General features: G+C 44.2%; 2 protein-coding genes across 2 annotated transcripts in view; one reads left to right on the forward strand and one right to left on the reverse strand.

Annotated features, from left to right (window-relative positions):
- The window catches only part of LOC111872452 (muscarinic acetylcholine receptor DM1), a 97709-nt gene extending 78180 nt beyond the window's left edge, over positions 1 to 19529 (forward strand). The window contains exons 4-6 of the mRNA XM_033754701.1: positions 12578 to 12671; positions 14969 to 15286; positions 18695 to 19529. Of these exons, the coding sequence (XP_033610592.1) occupies positions 12578 to 12671; positions 14969 to 15286; positions 18695 to 19378 (1096 nt within the window). The 3' untranslated portion in view covers positions 19379 to 19529. The remainder of the gene's footprint in view (positions 1 to 12577; positions 12672 to 14968; positions 15287 to 18694) is intronic.
- The window catches only part of LOC111872451 (activator of 90 kDa heat shock protein ATPase homolog 1), a gene marked incomplete in the record, with an annotated part of 156594 nt that overhangs the window by 107152 nt on the left and 28067 nt on the right, over positions 1 to 21375 (reverse strand).

Raw genomic sequence — 21375 nt, forward strand, 5'->3', positions numbered from 1 at the left:
AAACATAAAAATTAGAATATACAAAACTATAATTTTGCCTGTGGTTATGTATGGGTGTGAAACTTGGTCTCTGACATTAAGGGAGGAACATAGACTGAGGTTGTTTGAGAACAGGGTGCTGAGGAGAATATTTGTCCAAAGAGAGATGAAGTGACAAAAGGTTGGAGAAAACTGCATAATGAGGAGCTTCATACCTTGTACTCTTCTCCAAGTATAATTAGAATGATCAAGTCAAGGAGGATGCGGTGGGTAGGTCATGTAGTACGAATGGGGGAGACGAGGAATTCATATATGATATTGGTGGGAAAGCCAGAAGGAAGAAGACCACAGGGAAGACCAGGGCGTAGGTGGGTGGACAATATTAGAATGGATCTTAGAAAGATAGGATGGGATGGTGTGGATTGGATAGCTCTGGTTCAGGATAGGGACCAGTGGAGGGCTCTTGTGAACACGGTGATGAACCTTCGGGTTCCATAAAAAGGTGAGAAATTCTTGAGTAGCTGCAGAATTGGCGGCTCCTCAAGAGGGCTCAGCTCCATGAGTAAGTAAGTAAGTAAGTAAGTAAGTAAGTGGGTCTGGAACGGGGTCCACTCAGCCTCGTGAGTATAATTGAAGAGCTGTTTCAAGGAAATAACGGCTCTGGTCTAGAAAACCGAAATTAAAGACCGTTGGAATTCATTGCGCTGACCATGCGACATCCTCTATCCGCTAAAGTTGGCACTAACTTCGCCGACAAGCGGCGGTCGCTCGGTCGGTATAGTTCACTTGCGGACTCGAGCCACGGAGTTTGTTTGTTTTTTTGGGGGGGGCGTATATTAAGGAACCGGGATACCTCAGTCGGTACGGCTACTGGCTACGGGCTAGACGACTCAGGGGTCGGAGTATCGAGTCCTGGGAAGGTCAAGAATTTTCTCTTCTCTATGTCGCCCAGAACGGCTCTGGGGCCCACCCAACCTCCTCTCCGATGGGTACCGGGAGCTCTTTCCCGGGGGGAAGCGGCCGGGGAGTGAAGCTGACTACTCAACTCCAACTAGTGCCGAGGTCAGGAAAATGTGGATCTATACATCCACTCCCCCATACGCCTTCATGACGTGGTGCTTAATTAGTTAAGCACAGGAACAAATTTACCATTTTTATTTTTTAGGCTTGTACTAAACTAGAAGAGATGAACCATACAAAAGAGTGGCAGACCAATTCTAATTTGAACCTTGTAGTTAGGCGAGTGTATGACAATCCCGGTAGGTGGTGGTGGTAGTGGTGGTGGTGTCAAGGAAAATGGTGGCCTATTGGTCAAAAAAATAAGTACTTATGCTCAAGGGATTCTAGGTACAATTCCCGGTCAAATCCTGCGCAGACTTTTGCTCTGGGAGACTTAAACCTTGGCCTCTTTGTGAACGTTTGGAAAAATGAGTGTCAGGCAGGTTTTGGATCCCACGTAAAGCAGCAATTTCCTTCTAACTATCATCAATCTCGTGATTTCTCTGATAACAGATCCTGCCCTATTAATGGCTCGCCTCCAACCTATGAAATGGATTCTGCGCCCTGCGCCCACTGACATATCTAGAGGCACTACGAGAACAACAACAAACAGTTCGTTCAATAAGCATTTCTATTTGCTTTGCCATTCGTCCCTATATTTCTGTAATTGGGGAAACTAAATGCTGTCCCTGGGAAGTTGGCGTGACAACCCTCCGTCCGACCCCTCAGCTTTTCAACAGTAAATGTAGCTACAATTCAAGAGAGGACTTGCACCAACAATACGAACTCTGTTGAGCACTGTCCTTCGGAGAAGTTATTATTTGCTGAGTAACACATAAAATTTCCCAACAGTTCATGGAATCTGAAGGCTCACTACGGCGCTGACAAGTGTCCGCCACTGCTCCGTCTCCTAAACCAGAAGAATCCGGTCCACAATCCATCCTATATCCTTGAGATCCACCTTAATATTATACTCCTACCTACGCCTAGACCTTTCTAGTGATATCTTACTTATGGAGCTAAGGGGGCACGCGGTGGCGTAGTTAGTTGAGGGGCTATACTACAAGCCGAAAGGTCGCGGGTTCAAGTCCCAATGAGGTAATCTGGATTTCTTTCAATTGACCTAATCCTTCCAGTCGCACTATGGCCCTGGGGTCGACTCAGCCTCTAACAGAAATGAATACCAGGAATTAATTAAATAATTTTCCTGGGGACTAAAGCGCGGCCGGCGCGTAAGGTTGACAACCTTACCGCCATCTATGAGCCGAATGTCTAGATGATGTGGGAGCCTCAACGTCTCACAACCCTATGGGCATTCACAACCTGGTACAGGGATAGCTTTACTTTTTTTTTTTACTTATGGAGCTGAGCCCTTCTTGAGGAGAAGCCAAATCTGCAGCTACTCAACTTTCCAGCATTTTATGGAACCCGAAGGTTCATTAAGGGTTCACAAGAGTCCTCCACTCGTCTTTATCCTAAGCCAGATCAATCCAATCCATACCATCCCATCCTATCTCTCTAAGATCCATTTTTATATTGTCCACCCACCTACGCCTTGGTCTTCCCAATGGTCTCTTTCCTTCTGGCTTTCCCACCAATATCCTATATGCGTTTCTCTTCCCCCATTCGTGCTACATGCCCTGCCCATCTCATCCTCCCTGACTTGATCATTCTAATTATTCTTGGAGAAGAGTACAAGTTACGAACCTCCTCTTTATCTCTAGTGATATCTTTCTTTCGAATTTTTATGCAAAAAATCTGTAATGTACGTGTAATTATGCTCCATGACTGATCACAGCGGCTGCATGAGATATCTTCGCCCGCTTGAACGCTGGTATTGTGGGTTCGAATCCCACTCGAAGTAGGATATCTGTTTACGTTTACTCTGTGTTTGTGTTCTTTCGTGGTTAGGTACCGTCCTTGCCGCGGGCTGATCCCCCGTCCAAGGAGTCCTAGCGGCTGTGTATAGGTTTAAAGATCTGAAATGCGGCCAAGTTCCGAAGGTCTGTAGAGCCATAGAGAGACAGATACTTCTCTATCCTACGCAAGCACATGGCCTGTCTACCTAATCCTCATTCATTCAATAATACTAATAGTATCTGGAAATGGGTAAAAATTATGGAACTCCCTATTATTTGTTTTCTCCAGCCTCCCCTCGCTTCATTCTTATTACGTGCAAACATTCTACTCAGGGTCCTGTTATCAAACGCCCTCAGCCTATGTTCTTCCCACAGTATGAAACAGTGTGACGCCCAGGCAAAACTAAGGGCAAAATGATGGAAGGCCGCGCCATGGCTCAAGCGGTTAGTAACTGGCTTTCCGATCCCGGGTCTGGTCAAGTGGGATTTGTGGTGGACAAAGTGGCGCTGGGGCAGGTTTTCTCCGAGTACTTCGGTTTCCCCTGCCAATCTTCATTCCACCAGTTGCTCCACAATCACCCTCACCTATCATCTGGGGCTGGTACAATAGGCCAGAAGAGGCAGCAGTACAAGGGACTTAGTCCCACCCCACTAGCAATAAAAAGAAACAGCGTCGGAACCTAACCCATTAGGCCTGCATAGTTTACGTGTCATTTTAGCATTAACATTAACTCGGCTACTTTGCTGTTGGCCCATCTTTCGGGGACCCTTCGAAAAGAATTCTTTGTTCTCTTGGACGTCCGGCTCCCCTTGTCAGACACAACGTTCTAAACAACTGACTGACTGACTACTAAATTGCTACTTGTATTCACCAGCACAGCGATTCTCGGTTCTGAGTCCCAAGGGAAGAGTGGCCGGTTCTTACCTACAAAAGAGCGGGAGCCAAGACAGCGCAGTCAGTATGACGATTGGCTGGACGACCGGGGTGGGGGTCGGAGTTCGAGTCCCGGTAGTGGGAAGAATTTTCTCTTCCCCATATTGTCCAAATCACTTCTGGGTCCATCCAGCCTCCTATCCTACCAGGGTATTTTTTCCCAGGGGTTAAAGCGGCCTGAGAGTGAAGCTGACCACTCACCTCCAACTAGTGCCCAGGTCAAGAAAATTTGGATCTATACATCCACTTCCCCATACGCCTTCATGGCGTGGTGCTTAATTAGTTAAACACAGGGTAAACTTTACCTTTTACCTCCAAGAAAACACATCTCATTGTCGCTATACATGTAAGAATTTTAGCAATATTTACAGAAAACACACGTTAGTCTCCAATACTAAGAACCAAAGGAAAATTCATCAACATACTCCGCTAGCGACGTGCTGAATTATGAACATAAAAGCAGATGGTACATAGTTACCACTGACCTTTTATAGGTTGGCAGACACTGTGTCCAAGACGCTTTATATTACGCGCATGCGCATACATTCTAATTCTATAGCAAGACGGCCACCATATTCTCTACAGGCACACACATACATGTAACATTTACACGTGTTCCACAGCAACTAATTTTGTTTGCTGAATTTAATCACTTATCTGATCCCCCCCTTCTCCTTCCGTCACTCCATTTTGCATGTTCTCCGTCTCTTTCTCGCTTTCCAATTGTCCTACTCTCCCCCTCCCCAATCCCTTTGTCAGAGTTTCATCCACTGCCATTCGTTTCATTGTGATTTTGAAAAATCTCTCTCAGTTCTGCGAAAAGTTACAAGACCAGGACAAACTCATTCGGTATATCGATTAGGCAGCGGACTGGACGACCAAGAAATCCGGGTTCGATTGACGGCATGGATAAGAGAGTTTTTTCTTCTTCGTAGAATCCCGTCCGGTTCTAGGGGCCCAGCAAGCCTCCTATAAAATAGGTACCGGGAGCTGTTTCCCCTGGAATGAAGTAGCAGGAGCACGAAACTGACCACTCCCCTACATCTAGCGCCGAGATCAAGAATGGTGGAGCCATACCTCCGCTTCCCATACGTCTTCATGCTGTAGCTCTTAATTAAGTACAAGGACTGCATTACATTGCAACCTGGGAAATGTATGTCCTACAGCCCTTTTGCTGGACCTTGGCCGCTTTTTCAGTTTATTAATCTTACGTATTCTCGGTAGGATTCCTTGGGAGGGGGATCAGCCCGTAGCTAGGTCGCTACCTACAGACGAAACAACACAGGCACAGAATAAACGCTCACAGACATCCCTGACTCGAGTGGGATTCGAACCCACGATCCAGGGTAGGCGTTTCGTGCCTCAGACCGCGCGACCACTCTGTTTGGCTGCGTGAACTATAGAGCGTGCAATTTCAAGACTAAACCCAGACTGCTTTTCCACGACACTCAAGTTTACAAACAGTATGTGTACTACTAACAAACCATTAGTGAAGGTCACGATCGAAGGGGTAGCATTCCTGCTTCGTGTTTTGAAGGACCCAAGTTCAAATCTCGGCTCGGATACGGTACATCCTGAGGTTTAACGCGGTTTTCCTCAGTAATCTCAGGCAGATTCTGTGGTAATATCTGAAATTAGGTTATAACCGTCCTCTTTCATAAGGGTAAAATTGTCCCTCTGCTTAATTAATCCAGCTGTACGCCATGAAGATGTATGGGGGACTGGAGATATAGTTCCATGTACTCTTGATCTCGGCCCTAGTTGGAAGTGGTGAGCTTCACGTCTAGGGCGTCTTAGCCCCAGAAAAAGAGTCGCCAGTGCCCATAGAATAGGAGGCTGGGTGGCCCCAGAGCCGGTCTGGACAACATGGAGAAGAGAAAAATCTCGCCCATAACGGGACTCGAACCCCGACCCCTCGGCCGTCCTTCCAGTAGCCAGTCTCTATACCGACTGCGCTATCTAGGCTCCTAGTTCTCCTCCATACATACATATATATACACGTGTGTGGATTTCGGTGCCTTTTATTGTCTATGTAACGGATCATACACTTGAACTCCTCAGACAGAGCATGCAAAGGGCGTGCATCAGCTGATCTACTCCTTCTCGGTATGAATCTGCAGCTAAGAGACTCCTGATTGTGGGCTAGCTTGCAATAGCCTACGAAATCTGAACAGTTTCTTTCATGTTTAAATAAACAATCACACTGAAAAAAATATTAACTGAAACTAATTAGAAATACGGAAATAATTTAAATTCAAATTGAATTTTGTACAAACGGAGTCTGTGGTTCCAATCAAATAAATACTGTGTAACAGTTCATTGCGTTTTTTGATTCGTCAGATGAACTTTACGTGGTATATTTAAATATTCTGTTTCAACTGCAGAGACTGAAGTTGAAAGTCCTCTTGGGTACGAAGCCGTATTGTCTACTAAATAGCAATGAACTTTTCGGATGAAACTGCTGCCTCCATCTTCAAGGGAGAATGGTAACTTGAGCGTTTCTGTACTCTATTTCTCCTGATTTCCTTCCATCTCCTACTGATTCACTCAGAATCGCTATTTCTCCCATTTGCTCCGCCCAGTAGTCTTCACGCTGTGCTTATTCCTATTGGTTTGCTCAGGGCCTCAACCTCGGTACTCCTCCCTAACACGGCATTATTATCTCTACGCTCAGCTGGTGTCTTACACCCTGAAGATGGAAGCAGCAGGTCCTTCGGAATAATGTTACTGTATACCAGACATGTCAACACATCCTTTGAAGACAGTCATTATACCATGATTTTTTTAATTGTCATTATACACGTACAACTGAGTATAATTTCATTTAGTCTCAAAGTAATCCTTCCAGCCGCACTATGGTCCTGGGGTTCACTTAGCCTCTAGCAGAAATAAGTACCAGGAATTAATTAAATAATTTTCCTTGGAAGTAAAGGGTGGCCGGCGCGTAAGACTGACAACCTTACCGCCATCTTTGAGCCGATTGTCTAGATCAAGGGTCTCAAAACTTTTCGAAACGCGGGCCACATTAGGTAATTCATCACTTTCAACGGACCGGATAAAATGAGAAATTAATAACTCTAGGTATATGAGTTTTATTGAAAGCACAGAATTTCATAAACTAAATACAAAGTACGTGAGAATAAATTGTCGTATATTAATGAGAGTAGCAGCAAATGCTCATATTTTCATCACAAATTATAATAAAACAATTAATGTGAACGATGGAACTCTTTTTGCATTCTTAAAATCTGATTAAATTGAGTTTCAAATTTTGAAACGCTAATCACAAGTAGCGACTTTAAATGTTCGTCGAATAAATTTGCCCTGTATTTCGACTTGATGTACTTCATCTGGGAAAAAGTTTGTTCACACAGATATGTCGTCCCAAAAGTGGAGATAAATTTGCAAGCAAATTTCTTTAAATTTGGAAATTTCTCAGAATTCAGAAATTTATAAAATCCAATCAAATTTCTTTCCTTGTATTTGTCTTTAATATGATAATTTGCCTGAAGTTCAATAACTTCCATTTGAATTTGACTTGGGACATCTGCAGCATCACAGTCTAACGGATTTTGAAACAATATAATTTCATGAGCACTGCCATCCAAATCAGCAAATCGCTTCAGAAATTATTCTTTCAAATCTGAAATGACTAAATTTGCAAACGAGGAAGGAAATTCAGCTTCACCCTTTTTATGCAACTCTGCACAGTATAGCATATGAACAAAGTTACAATTTTTCACTTGGCTTTCCAGAAGTATCAACTTTGCTCTGAGCAATACTGGGCATAAGTTGCCTTTAATAAAAAAAATGGTAATAAGTACGACACCGGCGGTGATGATGATCTGTTACAATTACACTGCACCACTGCAAGAAGTCTTGTGCACAAGACGGCTAGTAACGAACTGCTCGCGCTACCTACATTGCCACGAAGTGACACTGCCGATCGAGGCCGAACAAGTACGAAGAAATACGTATACGGTCCAGAATTAGTAAAATTGTGAATAACATTAATATTAACATAATATGGAATATCAATATATTTTAAACACAATCTTAATTAATGAATTTGAAATCTATGAACAAGTATTTTTTTACCAGTACTCATTGGAAAATTAGTTCAATTGGCGCATTTCTGCACAATTCTTTCGCGGGCTGGATGTTGCCCGCGGGCCGAATGTTGCCCGCGGGCCGTAGTTTGGATACCCTTGGTCTAGATAATGTGGGACCCTCAACGTCTCACAACCCTATGGGCCCTCACGGCCTGTTACAGGGATAGCTTTACTTTTTTGCTTACTCAAAGTAAATGCACATTATCACCACTTAGGAGTGCCTATATACGAGGTATGGATTTGTGAGTGGATTTATTCACCACTTATGCACATCGCTCGGAACCACAAGTAATTATAGCGTTATCGCTAGTCTCCACACTTCACAAATCACCACAGCACCCGCTAAGCCTTTTCCTGCCTACTGTGTCTTCAACCGTTTCCTGGCTACGGCTTCTAACAATTGACATTCTCCAGCTTCACGTGCTCAGGTTCTATCTTCGCAGCCCCCCATACAGAACTCATCTCTCAACTAACTAGCTCTGAGTCTTATGCCACGACCGATGGTTAGTCGGCCAGTCTTGGAATAAAGCATTCATCTGGGATTTAACAACCAGATTTTTATTACTGCCAGAAAATGCGGGTTTCTTTGTGTGGGGCGCTCTCTCTGGCGAGAGGACGCGTCTGTCGTTTACAGTGCATCCGGTCCTCGCCAGCGCAGTCATTCTCGGGTCCGAGCCCTGTGGGACTCGTGACCATATTTTACTGTCTCACATTCGAGACTTCGCTTTTCGTCGCCTCCTACGATTCACAGGGCTACGGTGGGGGTATTCGGCCCCCGCCTCCACACTGGCTACCCCCGATTGTCTTCCTCACAACCCCTTTACACGGACCGAGTAGAAAAATTCGTTTCCAACAGTAACTATTATTTTTTTTAATTTCATGCATCCTGTTGTTGTAAACAACATTTCCTACAGTACGGACAACACTTTGTAAGATGAGGCACCGACTAAACAATTAACATTAATTTGCTACATCTACATCACGAGCCTCCTATAAAATCTTATATAAAAAAAGAAAAAATATAGAATATTCCAATTTGTCCATGGAAACGTATGATAATACAAAACCAACGACTGATTCGCTGTTATAAGACATCAATTAAAATTTCATTCTTGTTTTATACTATAACTTCTGTTTTTTATATAATCTGATTTATTGTATTTTTTACGTCAATTGTTTTACGTACAATATGTTTAATAGTATTGTATCCAGTTTAATAGTACTGCAATTCAGTGGTGTATATATGTTAAACATATATTTGCCTGATGATGGCTATTGATAGCCGAAACATGTAGCAGAGCCGTAGCTGGACACTGAACTTGATATTTGTTGTGTTGTGACGGTTAATAAAGAAATAGTAACTCTATTGTTATATATGCATCTTTACCGCGCTGTTGTATAGTAATGGTTGTTGTCTCGTTTTTTATCGAGGTATTTGCCTAACAACAGGTCTCTACGCCACAATATAAATTGCTGGAAAAGTCTTGGTATAAATATTTTGGACATCCTTGACATGTAAGAGATATAACAAGGAGAGAAAATGGTCAGCATCCGATATCTGAGATCTGCACCATCAAGACAATTCCCAGACAAACAACGCCATCATCTGTTTATTATCATCTCATCGTGTTTACTCGAGGATGTCGATGTATGGGCAAAATACAGCACTCAAGGAAACTTAACTATACTCATGGACATCGTTTGCTCCTGCAAAATACGGCCCGCAAAACGCTAAACGCGTTCGACACTTCAACGATTTCCGTATTTCTGAGCCCATCTCGTGCTAAATACGTGTATTTCTCACAACGAGGAACGCTCTGAACAGAAATTATAGAGATAAATTAAACGTACAGTTTCTGTTCAATTCAATTTTCCCACGAATCTTGCTGCTTCAGACGTAATGAAAGAAAATGAGTCGAGCACACAAAAACTGTTATGGTACACATTTGCTGTGTTTTTAATTACAGGAGTGGGGGAAATATAATCTCTGGGTACTGGAGCCTCGGACGTGACTGACGTACCAGCACTTAATGTTAGATGAATACGGAGCATTGCTGGAATGATAACTGGCAGGAGTGGTAGGAGAAAAACTTGCCTCAGTGCCACTACGACCACAGCCAATTCCAAATATTAATTTCAGTTTTTCCACGCTCATTTGTCGCACGTTCTGGCGAACCATTGTTATAAACGGAGCTGTTTCTAGACAGCCACACAACTAACCAATGGTTCACTAAAGTTTTGTACACACCATGAGAACGAAACAGAAAGAACATGAATGTCCGAACTCCATCGAAAGTTTATTCGCTCTTCGTTGACTCCGTCTACTCTAAGAGCAACGTTCGCAGTTGGCCAAGTTCGGCGTAATCACCACCTTTGCAAACGCAACTGAAGCCTGTGTAGGCCTTTATGTTTGTGGTTTTGTCTCCAGTTGCTTCAGTTCGCACCCGAACTATGACAGCAGCGAATCCATTTTGTTCTTACCTTCTGACACCTCGCAACCAAGCGGTTGGCTAATCTCTTCCCACGCACTGCTCCTTCGCAAATGCGCTTTATGAAACCAACTTGCTGGCTCTCCGAAACATTTTCTTTTCATGTATTCAGACACTACAGATTCTGTATTATGGTCTGGCTACTCCGAGACAGAAATTGGACTTAACAACAAAGACAGTAAAGTAAAAAAGTAAAACTATCCCTGTAACAGGCCGTGAAGACCCGTAGGGCTGTGAGACGTTGAGGGTCCCACATTATCAAAGATATTATAAGGTTGTCAGCCTTACGCGCCGGCCGCGCTTTACTCCCCAGGAAAATTATTTAACTAATCCCTGGTACTCATTTCTGTTAGAAGCTGAGTAAACCCCAGGGCCTAGTGCGGCTGGTAGGATTAGGTCGATTGATAAAAATCCAATGACCTCATCGGGAATTGAACCCGCGACCTTCCTGCTTGTAGCATAGTGCCCCCAACAAAGACAGAACGAAAGGAAACGGTTGAAGGAGAAGCGTTCATGCGAACAGAAGCTAACAATAAGCAAGTTTAATTGGAGGGCGTAAACCGAGCTAATTAAACCGCTGATTCTTCGGTCAATAGAATCGTTCGGATTACTGCATTTAAAATAAAAATTTAGAATTTTTATTAAAACTGTTTATTCGAAAAATATATAGGTAGAGTTTGTACACAGATCGAAAGCCGCGAAGTTTCGACACGCGCCGGGTTCTGGTCAGGCGGTAACCGGGTTACATCTCTCACCGCCCAGAGAGGCACGTCCTTCTCAAAAATTAATTTCTATTCTGAAAAGGTGAAATAAATGGATTCAATTTGAGGTTTTTGAGATCCAGATACTTATAGTGGTGGTACTGTTATGTCAGTTTGTATTACAGATATTCCTTTGTATTTCCTGTCCACAGTGCGAAAATAGGACATCATTTTGCTTCCCGCTCTGCCAGTGAAATGGACCTCCAAGACAAAATAAACAGTACATTAACCTACCGTTGAAATTCGTACAGATTAACCGTTTTCCGGCCGACTTCTTTTCCCGCTCGCATAGTGTATACGGTAATTGAATCTGAACCAAGTTAACAAAGGCGATTGCGCTGTTCGTTATCCTGCGGTCCGTTACTGGCCGAGCGGTACATCAAAGAATCTTCGTTCACAGTGTAGACAGGAAATACTATAAATATTTCACGTTCGCTTCTGTTCGCATGCGCGCTTCTCGTTCAACCATTTCCTTTCATTTTCTCACAGCACTTATTGACGTTCAATTTCTATTGTGGAGCAACCAAACGATACTGCGGAGACTATATTATCGGAATACAGGGAAAGAAAATGTTTGTGGGATCCAGCAAATTGGTTTCATAAACCGCATTCAATGAAGAGCAAAGTGTGGGAGGAGATGGGCCAACCGCTTGGTTGCGAGGCGTCGGAAGAAAACGAAATGCATTCGCTTTTGCCACAGTTTGGGGGGGGGGGGCACGCGGTAGCGTAGTTGGTTGCGGAACTATGCTACAAGCCGGAAGGTTGCGGGTTCGATTCATGATGTCATTGGATATTTCAATTGACCTAATCCTTCCAGAAGCACTATGACCCTGTGTTCGACTCCGTCTCTAACAGAAATGAATGCTAGGAATATTCCTGGGGGTAAAGGAAGGCCGGGGCTTAAGGCTGACAACCTCACCGCCATCTGTGAGCCGATTGTCTAGAAAAAGTAGGAGCCTCAACGTCTCACAACCCTATGGGTCTCCACGGTCTGTTACAGGGATAGCTTTATTTCTTTTCGGGTGTGCACTGCAGCAAGTGGAGACGAAACTTCTAGAACGTGTACATCACAAACACAGAGGCGGTGACAACGCCTAACTTGGCCGAATGCGAACGTTCCTCTTGCTGTAGACGAGTCACGGAACAAGGAATGAACACTGGGGGAAAATCGGATATTCATGTTGTTTCTGCCTTGAGGCGCGCCACAAACGCTCGTGGAAAAAGGAGCCTAAAAGGGAATCGGAGGTGAAGAGCCGGCCACCCTCCCCAACACCAATTTGTCCATCACAAATCTCACATCGATTATCTTCAGACAGAACGTGGGACCAAAGGGCGACTAATGGGTCACGATTGCGCCTCAAGTGTCTAGGAGCCAGAGGCTTGCATGAAATCACAGAGTTTTGTCCTTAACAAACCAACAGTACATTTTGCGCTGTGTCCACAGTGACGAGGCCATGGACATGGAGGACTGGAAGCGGTCCAGGAGTGAGTCCAGCACGGCGGCTGATGAGCTCGAGTCAGCATACTTGCCACACAAGGTCGGTATCAACATGCCACAGCGGCGTTCTTTACACTCGCCTCTATCCCCTGCACAGGGTGGTCTACAGGTAACAATCCATGCTTGTATTCTCGAGGTGCTCTGTTCGACGTTCGGTGGAGACACGGGCTACCCTGAGTCACTGACAGCATTGTTATATAGCGCAGAATAAAATGTTGAACCTCGGGGACATTACATCATAATATGCCATGACCGGTTACTTCCAGAGCTATTCGAATTCAGAATTTACTATTCAACCTATCATCAGAGTGTATATAATCCCAGCTATTGACACAGTCTTTATATAAAAATAAGATATTAGTATCTTAATAGCGACGAGTGAAACGTGCGGCAGTTTTCTCACCCCTGACTTCTGTAACTCGAAAGCTACACTGGGTATCCTGAGATTTCTTTTGCTTTCCTTCAATTGCTCCGGATAAATTCCTGAATAGTACATTATATTACGCCATGGCCGCCTTATTCCGCGATTTATTATTCGCTATCCTCAAATACAAGAAAGGTAAAATAGCCCCGTGCTTAACTAATTAAGCACTACGCCATGAAGGCGTGTGGGGAAGTGGATGTATAGATCCATATTTTCTTCACCTCGGCACTAACTGGAGGTGAGTGGTCAGCTTCACGCCCAGGCCGCGTTATCCCAGGGGAAAAAGCCCCCGGTGCCCACTGGATAGGAAGCTGGGTGGGCCACAAAGCCGGTCTGGACGACGTGGAGAAGAGAACATTCTTGACTCTACAGGGACTCGAACTCTGAACCCTCGGTCCTCCAGCCCGTAGCCAGTCGCTATACCGACTACGCTATTAGGGCTCCTTTCGACGCTGTGTAGGTACTATTAATGACAGAATCGTTAAATAAACTATAGATAGGTACTACAACATACGAGGCTTTCACGGAGATAAAGAGATGCATGTCCACGAGGCCGTGGGGGGGAGACTGACTGTTCCTCTGAAACACTTGTCTTCTCATATCAAGCTATGACACGGCGCCGTGAAACAAAAAGAAACCATTTAGCAGCTGATCCTCCGCCGTTTAAACTATCGATCGATTCCAAACTCATAATGACGTCAGACAGCCCAACGGAATTTTAACGCCAAGTATCAGTGAAGCTGAAAATGCGACTGCTTCAGCTCTATCTCACCCTCCGGCACACAGTGATCTCGTACAGAGGCACGTGTTCGCTCTGAGAACGTGCCTAATTACTACAGTTTACACGCCTTCTTCGAACGCAGTATATGCAAAAAAAAAAACAGAATTGGAAATTGTAAGTCTGCTCTTGGATCATCTGAGCTATTCACGGTACAGGAAATATTCGTTACTGTATTCACAAGAGCATTCGCCTATCAAGGACCAGTTAAATACATTCCACTCCATATACCTTTAAGAACAATTTTAATATTATCCTCACATCTACGTCCATGTCTTCCAAATTCTCCCTTACCTTCAAGCTTCTCAATAAGAAAATGAAATGCATTTCTGCGCTTAAACATGAATGCTGGAACTGTACCGGTTAGTCTAGCAGAAACGCTCTAAAGTAGTATTCAGAAGGTCCTCGGTTCGAATTTCGGACGGGACACCAATTATCATGGCTGTTTTAGTGATTTTCCTCAGATCTTCCAGTCCAATTCCGGGACAGCGTCTTGATTAGGTCATGATCGTTTCCTTCCAAATTTCTACCCCATTGACAGCCACCCTACTATGATGTGTTATACGGTATGGGTAGAGACAGCCGTAGCGCAAACCACGAACCTAGTCATGCGCCCTGTTTCCCTCGTCCTTCATTTTGGTCTAATACATTTTTTGTTTCTGTGAGTGGGGTGATACTGAGTCCACTTGGTACGTAGGCCACTAATTGGCTGATTGCACCAATCCCGGATGATGATGATGAATGTGGAGCAGTCGGTGGAATGAGAACCGGCAGAAGAAACCGAAGTACTAGGAGAAAATCTGCCCAGTGCCACATTGTCCACCACAAATTCTACATGACCTGACTTGGGCTTGAACCCGGGCAGCCGCGGTGGGAAGCCGGCGACTAACCGCTGAGCTATAGCACAGCCCTTAATACAATTTGGTAAAGGGTGCAAATTATAAAGCCCATAATTACGTAAGTTGCTCGAACCGTATATTTTCCACATCACCCCTTTCCTGAACACACTCTGACTGTGAAGGTCTACAGACCACACAGAACCACAGCAGTCAGTAACCCGCCAGAGCCTCAGATCTCCTCCTCAGTGCATGAGAGCAGACTGCAATAGTGCTTATGATTTGTTGCTGGTAAACAGAAGGCGAGGCCACTGACATGGGCCTGGGTTCGAGACTGGTGCGTGGCGTGGTGGCAGTCGGGGCGTGAAGACGACAGCATGGACCCGGACTACGAGGACACGCCGAGTGACATGGGGTACGCGACGCCCGTGTCGGTGGAGACGCCGCTCCAGTCGAGTGTGTCGCGATGCACCTCACTGAACGTGATACGCGACCCCTACACCTCGGTCCAGCAGCAGCAGCAGACCCCCACCCGCCAGCACCACCTGCACCACTTCGACTCTCGCAGCCTGCCGGCCTCCAGCCGGCTCGCGGCGCGGTCCGTGTCCAGCGACTCGGTGAGTCATGAGTCACTATACGGTCGCAATGGACGGCTGGCTGCCTGTCTGAACAACTGCCTGGGTGCCTGAACGGTTGACTGGATGGCTCAACAATTGACTGGGTGGCTGAACGGTTAATTGGATAGCTAAACAATTGACTGTGTCTCAACAATTGACTGGGTGGCTGAACGGTTGTTTGGATGGCTAAAAAACTGACTGTGTGTCTCAACAACTGACTGGGTGGCTGAACGGTTAATTGGATGGCTAAACAATTGACTGTGTGTCTCAACAATTGACTGGGTGGCTAAACGGTTGTTTGGATGGCTAAACGGTTGTTTGGATGGCTAAACAATTGACTGTGTGTCTCAACAATTGACTGGGTGGCTGAACGGTTGATTGGATGGCTAAACAATTGACTGTGTCTCAACAATTGACTGGGTGGCTGAACGGTTGTTTGGATGGCTAAAAAACTGACTGTGTGTCTCAACAACTGACTGGGTGGCTGAACGGTTAATTGGATGTCTAAACAATTGATTGTGTGTCTCAACAATTGACTAGATGGCTGAACGGTTGACTGGATAGCTGAAAGGTTGACTGGGTGTCTGACAGTTGACTGGATGGCTGAACGGCTGACTGCGTAGCTGAACAGTTACCTCTGTGGCTGAACAATTGACTGGGTGGTTGAACAGCTGATTTGGTGGTTGAACGGCTAACCGGATGGCTAAACAATTGACTGGATGGCTGAACGGTTGACTGGATAGCTGAAAGGTTGACTGGGTGTCTGACAGTTGACTGGATGGCTGAACGGCTGACTGCGTAGCTGAAGGGTTGACTGGATGACTGGACGGCTAACCGGACGGCTGAACACTTGACTGGGGGATGAACGGTAGGCTTGGTGCCTGAACAATTGATTGAATGGTTGAACGATTCCTGAATAGACGGATGGTGTGTTGAGTGACTGGATGAGCATGTGGTTTGCTGGATGAATGCATAACCAGTCGATATTCTGACTAAATTATGGCTGAATGACAAAATGCGTGATTGGGCTGGGTATACTGAACTGCTGATTACTGATTAATCGACTGTGTCACTGGTGAATTGAGTGAATCACTGTATGATTGTTTATCTTCTCATTGACTGATTATCTGAATGACCGATTATCTGACTGATAAACGATCGACTGTCTAACAAATGAACTGACTTCCTGCCTATCCAAGAGTGTGGAACAACATCCAGAAGATCGACATTAACATGGAATGCAAATATTGGACTCCACTCAACTGAATACATTAACCTCAGAAATTATTGCTACAAAACCTATTCTAATATTTTCCTCTCATTTTCACTACATCATCGAGATGGGCACGTACATTTCTGGGTGGACTTTAGTGACACATTAAGCAGTTTCACTAAAATGTGTCCACATGATTCAGTTTTGGTTAAAATCTAAGAATAATAATGTACATTGTATACGAAGACCCTAATTCTTTTCTTTTTTCATCTTCTTTTTAATATTTCGCTCTGTCTACTATTCAACTGATAAGAGCTCGGTTGGGTTGCCATGGGAGCGAACCCATGGCCATCCCATTCAATAATTTCACAGCAGTTCCTAATCTAAACAAAATACGACGCTACATTCTCAGAATTTAAACTTATGACGACTGTTAGATATCTACGTAGGTCGTACCGAATGTCATGAGCAGTTTCTTTTTGCATGCAACCTGGGAACAGCAGACGAAAGAGAGTACGGTGGTAGGTGGAACCAGCTGTTGTGTTAACCTTGAGTGTCTTGTGACGTCAATAGCTTGCATCACGTGACTGATATCACTCCTAACAAAATGGCCGACAACGATATGTCGTTTCGCCAGCGTGCTGTCATCGAATTTCTTGTGAAAGAGGAAATCCCTGCTGCAGAAATTCGCCAGAGACTTCAGCGTGCTTATGGAAGTGTGTGCATGGGTGCGAGCAGTGTTCGAAGATGGGTGAAACATTTTAAAGATGGGAACACCAGCATCGAAGATGAACCTCGGAGCGGTCGTCCTTGAACAGCCTCAACTGAACGCAACAAGGAAAGAGTGGATGAGATCATTCAAGATGACAGGCGTGTGACTGTGGACACAGTAGCCCGAAAACTTGGAATAGGGCACAGTGCAGTACAGGAGATGATTGAAAGCTTGGGCTATAGGAAAGTTTGTGCTTGTTGGGTCCCGCGGTCATTGACCGAAGACCACAAAGGTCAGCGAAAAGCCATCGCCTCAGAACTGCTGCAGAGATATCGACACGAAGGCGATGATTTTTTGCTCGGTATTGTGACAGGTGACGAAAGCTGGTTTCACAATTTCGAGCCTGAAACGTAACGGCAGAGTATGAAATGGCACCATTTGCATTCTCCATCAAAAAAGAAGGCAAAGACAGTGCCATCAGCTGCGAAGGTGATGGGCACAGTCTTCTGGGATGCAGAGGGGTTTATTCTGGCCGAATTCCTGGAACCTGGGCAAGCCATCAATGCTGCTCGTTATGTCCAGACGCGCTGCACAAGCTCCGTCGTGCATTGCACGATAAACGTCTGGGACGAAACATCATCATCTTGCATGACAACGCTGGCCCCCACGCCGCTCGCCTCACATTGGAAGCAATTGCAAAGATGGGGTGGGAAGTTCTTCCACACCCCTCCTATAGCCCTGATCTGGCACCCTCCGACTACCATCTTTTCGGATTTGTGAAGGATCAGCTGCGTGGACAACGTTTTGAGACAAGGGAGGCAATTCACAAAGCAGTGCGTCAGTGTCTTCGGATGGCTGGAAAGGAATTTTACAGAAAGGGAATTTTCAGACTCACAGAACGCTGGGATAAATGTGTACAAAGAAGTGGCGATTATGTGGAAAAATAAAGAAAGGTCTGTAGATTGAGGTAGTGTATTTGGTTTGTCAATAATAAAGCATGTTACTTTACAAAAAATTGTTGCTCATTACTTTCAGCACGACCGTCGTATATAACATAAAGACGAAATATCTGAACGCGCTTCAAATGTTAAGTACGTACATTTCCCATCTTGAGGAATACTATATTCTGGGATATAACACCGTAGAGTCAGTTGAAAGTCAACCGACGTTTCGGAAAGACATTCTACCTCAATTTTCAGGGTCGAAAAATAAGCCGAGCAAGATATCGGCGTGAATGCTCGCCGCCTGCCTTCACGCTGGTATCTTTCTCGGCTTCGACCTTGAAGATGGAGGCGATATATTCCTCCGAAACGTTGGTTGACTTTCAACGGGCTAGATGGCGTTATATCTCAGTACTGTTCATAAGCACCGCTATGAGAACCTCTTGCATTCTCAGTAGTGGAAGCCCCACCATACTCCTATGTCCCACGCTGTAACTTACACTCAAACTTAGTACACTTATGGCGTGCCGTACTTTCACCAGGTGTACACAATACTCATCCGACTGCCTCCGGACTCGGCCAGCTGCGATGGGAGCGGAGCGGCGGATCAGCCTTCAATCAAAATGATAGCTGATGACGGTGTGTCTCCCGGCGCTGTGTTGACGCCAATCCGAGGCGGGGCTCAACGCTTTGCCGGGCGTGTGGACAGTGCCACCAGTATGGGTATGGACTATAACCTGAGCCTTCACCCTGCGGGGGGGTTCCCCAATTCTCCCGCTATCACAAGACGGCCATCTCAGATGCCAGACATTCGCATACCGCTCAACGCTAAGATCATTCCCAAACAGTTAGCTAGTGGCTCAAAAGCACTTCTAGCTAATGCTGGACCCAAACTGCAACATCAGCAGAAAAAGAAGAAGAAGATACAGGAGAAAAAAGCTGATAAAAAAGCTGCAAAAACACTTTCAGCAATTCTCCTTGCATTCATAATCACGTGGACTCCGTATAATATCCTGGTGCTTCTCAAGCCACTGACTGCCTGCACTGGCTGTATTCCCCAAGAACTGTGGGATTTCTTTTATTACCTGTGTTACATCAACAGCACAATCAATCCGCTCTGCTATGCACTTTGCAATGCTTCCTTCCGACATACCTATGTTCGGATCCTCACTTGCAAGTGGCACAATCGGAACAGGAGTGCCATGAACAGGGCATTTTACAATTGAACAAATGAGTGTTTGTTGCTGGAAGAAACAGGATAGCACTGCTTTGAGTGCTATTGTCACTGAACACCATTCTACCAGTTGGTGGAGGGGTGAACCTTGCAGTGCAGGTCACCACAGCCCCTCATGGCGCCACTGTCAGATATCTACTGGGCGGAAGTTGCTCTTTGTTCAGCAAGGACACAGTTAATGATATGCCTCATTAGCAAAGTTCAGCTGAATTTTAAACTTCCCCTTCATTTCATGTTCTGTTTGGATGTTCAGTAGACAAAACAGTTCATTGAAATGACGGGGGTTAGATTAAACATGAATGATTCAGACGTCAGTCATTATGCAGAAATGTCTGTATATGACGTGTAAGATTGAGGTCGGTATTGTAGACTGAATGCATAACCTCTCTCAGCAGGTGTATACATAAATGAGTATACTCCTAGAATGTGTCAGAATTGATACGGATTATCACAAGTTGTGAACAGAAGTGTTTTCAATGTTGTATTGGTCTTATATAGAAAAATTCACAATTTTCCTTGTATGACATATTATAAGGGAACTGGGGTAAACTTTTAATTGTAACTTCTAAAAATATCTAAATCTTTAGTTTTCCTGGCTATACTTTTCCATTTCCATTTAATCTTAAATTGATATTTTCTTGTGCAACTAACATGGCTTTTGTTAATACCATTTTTAATTCCAGTATCTCATTACTTACTAATCACAGAAGTTAATATATAAGTGACTGGAGAGGGTCTATGTGTATTGCAACCAACAAAGACAAGGAGCAACATGTTGAGAAACATGAACAATGAATTTGTATGCATGAGACCATATATTTTTATACTAACTATTCTTGTATGAATTCAAAATAAATCTGTGCAACATGTGTTGCTTTAGCTTTTGTACACCACAGTAATCATGCTGTATCTTCACAATAAGTTAGAGCAGCATCACTTACATGGTAGCAGCAAATCCATAACTTTTGACTGATCTTGTGTTTTCAGCAATACCCATTCAATTTTAGTTACAGGAGTGGGCTGAGATTGAGTCCCCTCTTATTGGGCCTCAAGTGTATCAGCAAAACAATTGACAGAAGAAAACCAAAATTCTGGTAGAAATGCCTGCCTCAGTGGCACTCTGCCCACTAAAATTCCTACATGGTCTACCCTGAGATTGAAATCAGGCCTGTACATTGTGAAGCCAGCCACTACTACCCTGAGCTATGGCATGGCCCTCTACATATCTTACATATTCCAAAATATCCTGTATGAATTCTGAGACTTTCTTGTGAGCAACTGAAAATATCCACCATATGTATACTCCTGTCACTTTGTATTGCAGCTAAGAAGGAATGCCTTCTCTTACTAAAATGTAATGAAATCTAATGGACGAATTGCAGAATACAACAAAACTATATTGACAATGCATATATTTGTGCACATGAAATTTGTCAGTATGTAGATTAGAACGTTTTATTATCCATATTAAAGCCTCTGTGGTTCAATTACGTTATAATTACTATCATGTTTTGTTGTACTGCTGCATCAAGAAGCTGCTTGTAATTCAGTGCAGTAACTTGCACTTCTTCATATTGGAAATGAACATTTTGAAGCAGAATCTACGTCAGTCAGTATATGTGTGTTGCTAGGTAGCTCTATATTACAGTAATCAGCAGCCTGAAGATCAAGTCTGAAGCAAACATGGGAACTTGGCAACGTCCATGATAATTTATTTTGTCGCTCAAAAATAATTGTTCTGTCGCAAAGTGATGGCTACAGCTGTCATGCAGAATAATAAATAATGATTTAGCTGTGACATTTTATGTATTACAGAAATGAAAACAGAACATATAAGTAGTAAAGTGATCAAAACAGTTTGCGAGCCAGATGGCTGTGTACAATTGTCGAAGGCTTTCAATTGTATGACGGGTCATGTTCTTCAAATATAGTCATTAGTGTTAATAACTTGACATACATTTATGTCCAGTTAATCATTTTCATGTGAAA

Source organism: Cryptotermes secundus, unplaced genomic scaffold (assembly GCF_002891405.2).
Source record: "Cryptotermes secundus unplaced genomic scaffold, Csec_1.0 scaffold505, whole genome shotgun sequence".
In the NCBI taxonomy this organism is placed as follows: Eukaryota; Metazoa; Arthropoda; class Insecta; order Blattodea; family Kalotermitidae; genus Cryptotermes; species Cryptotermes secundus.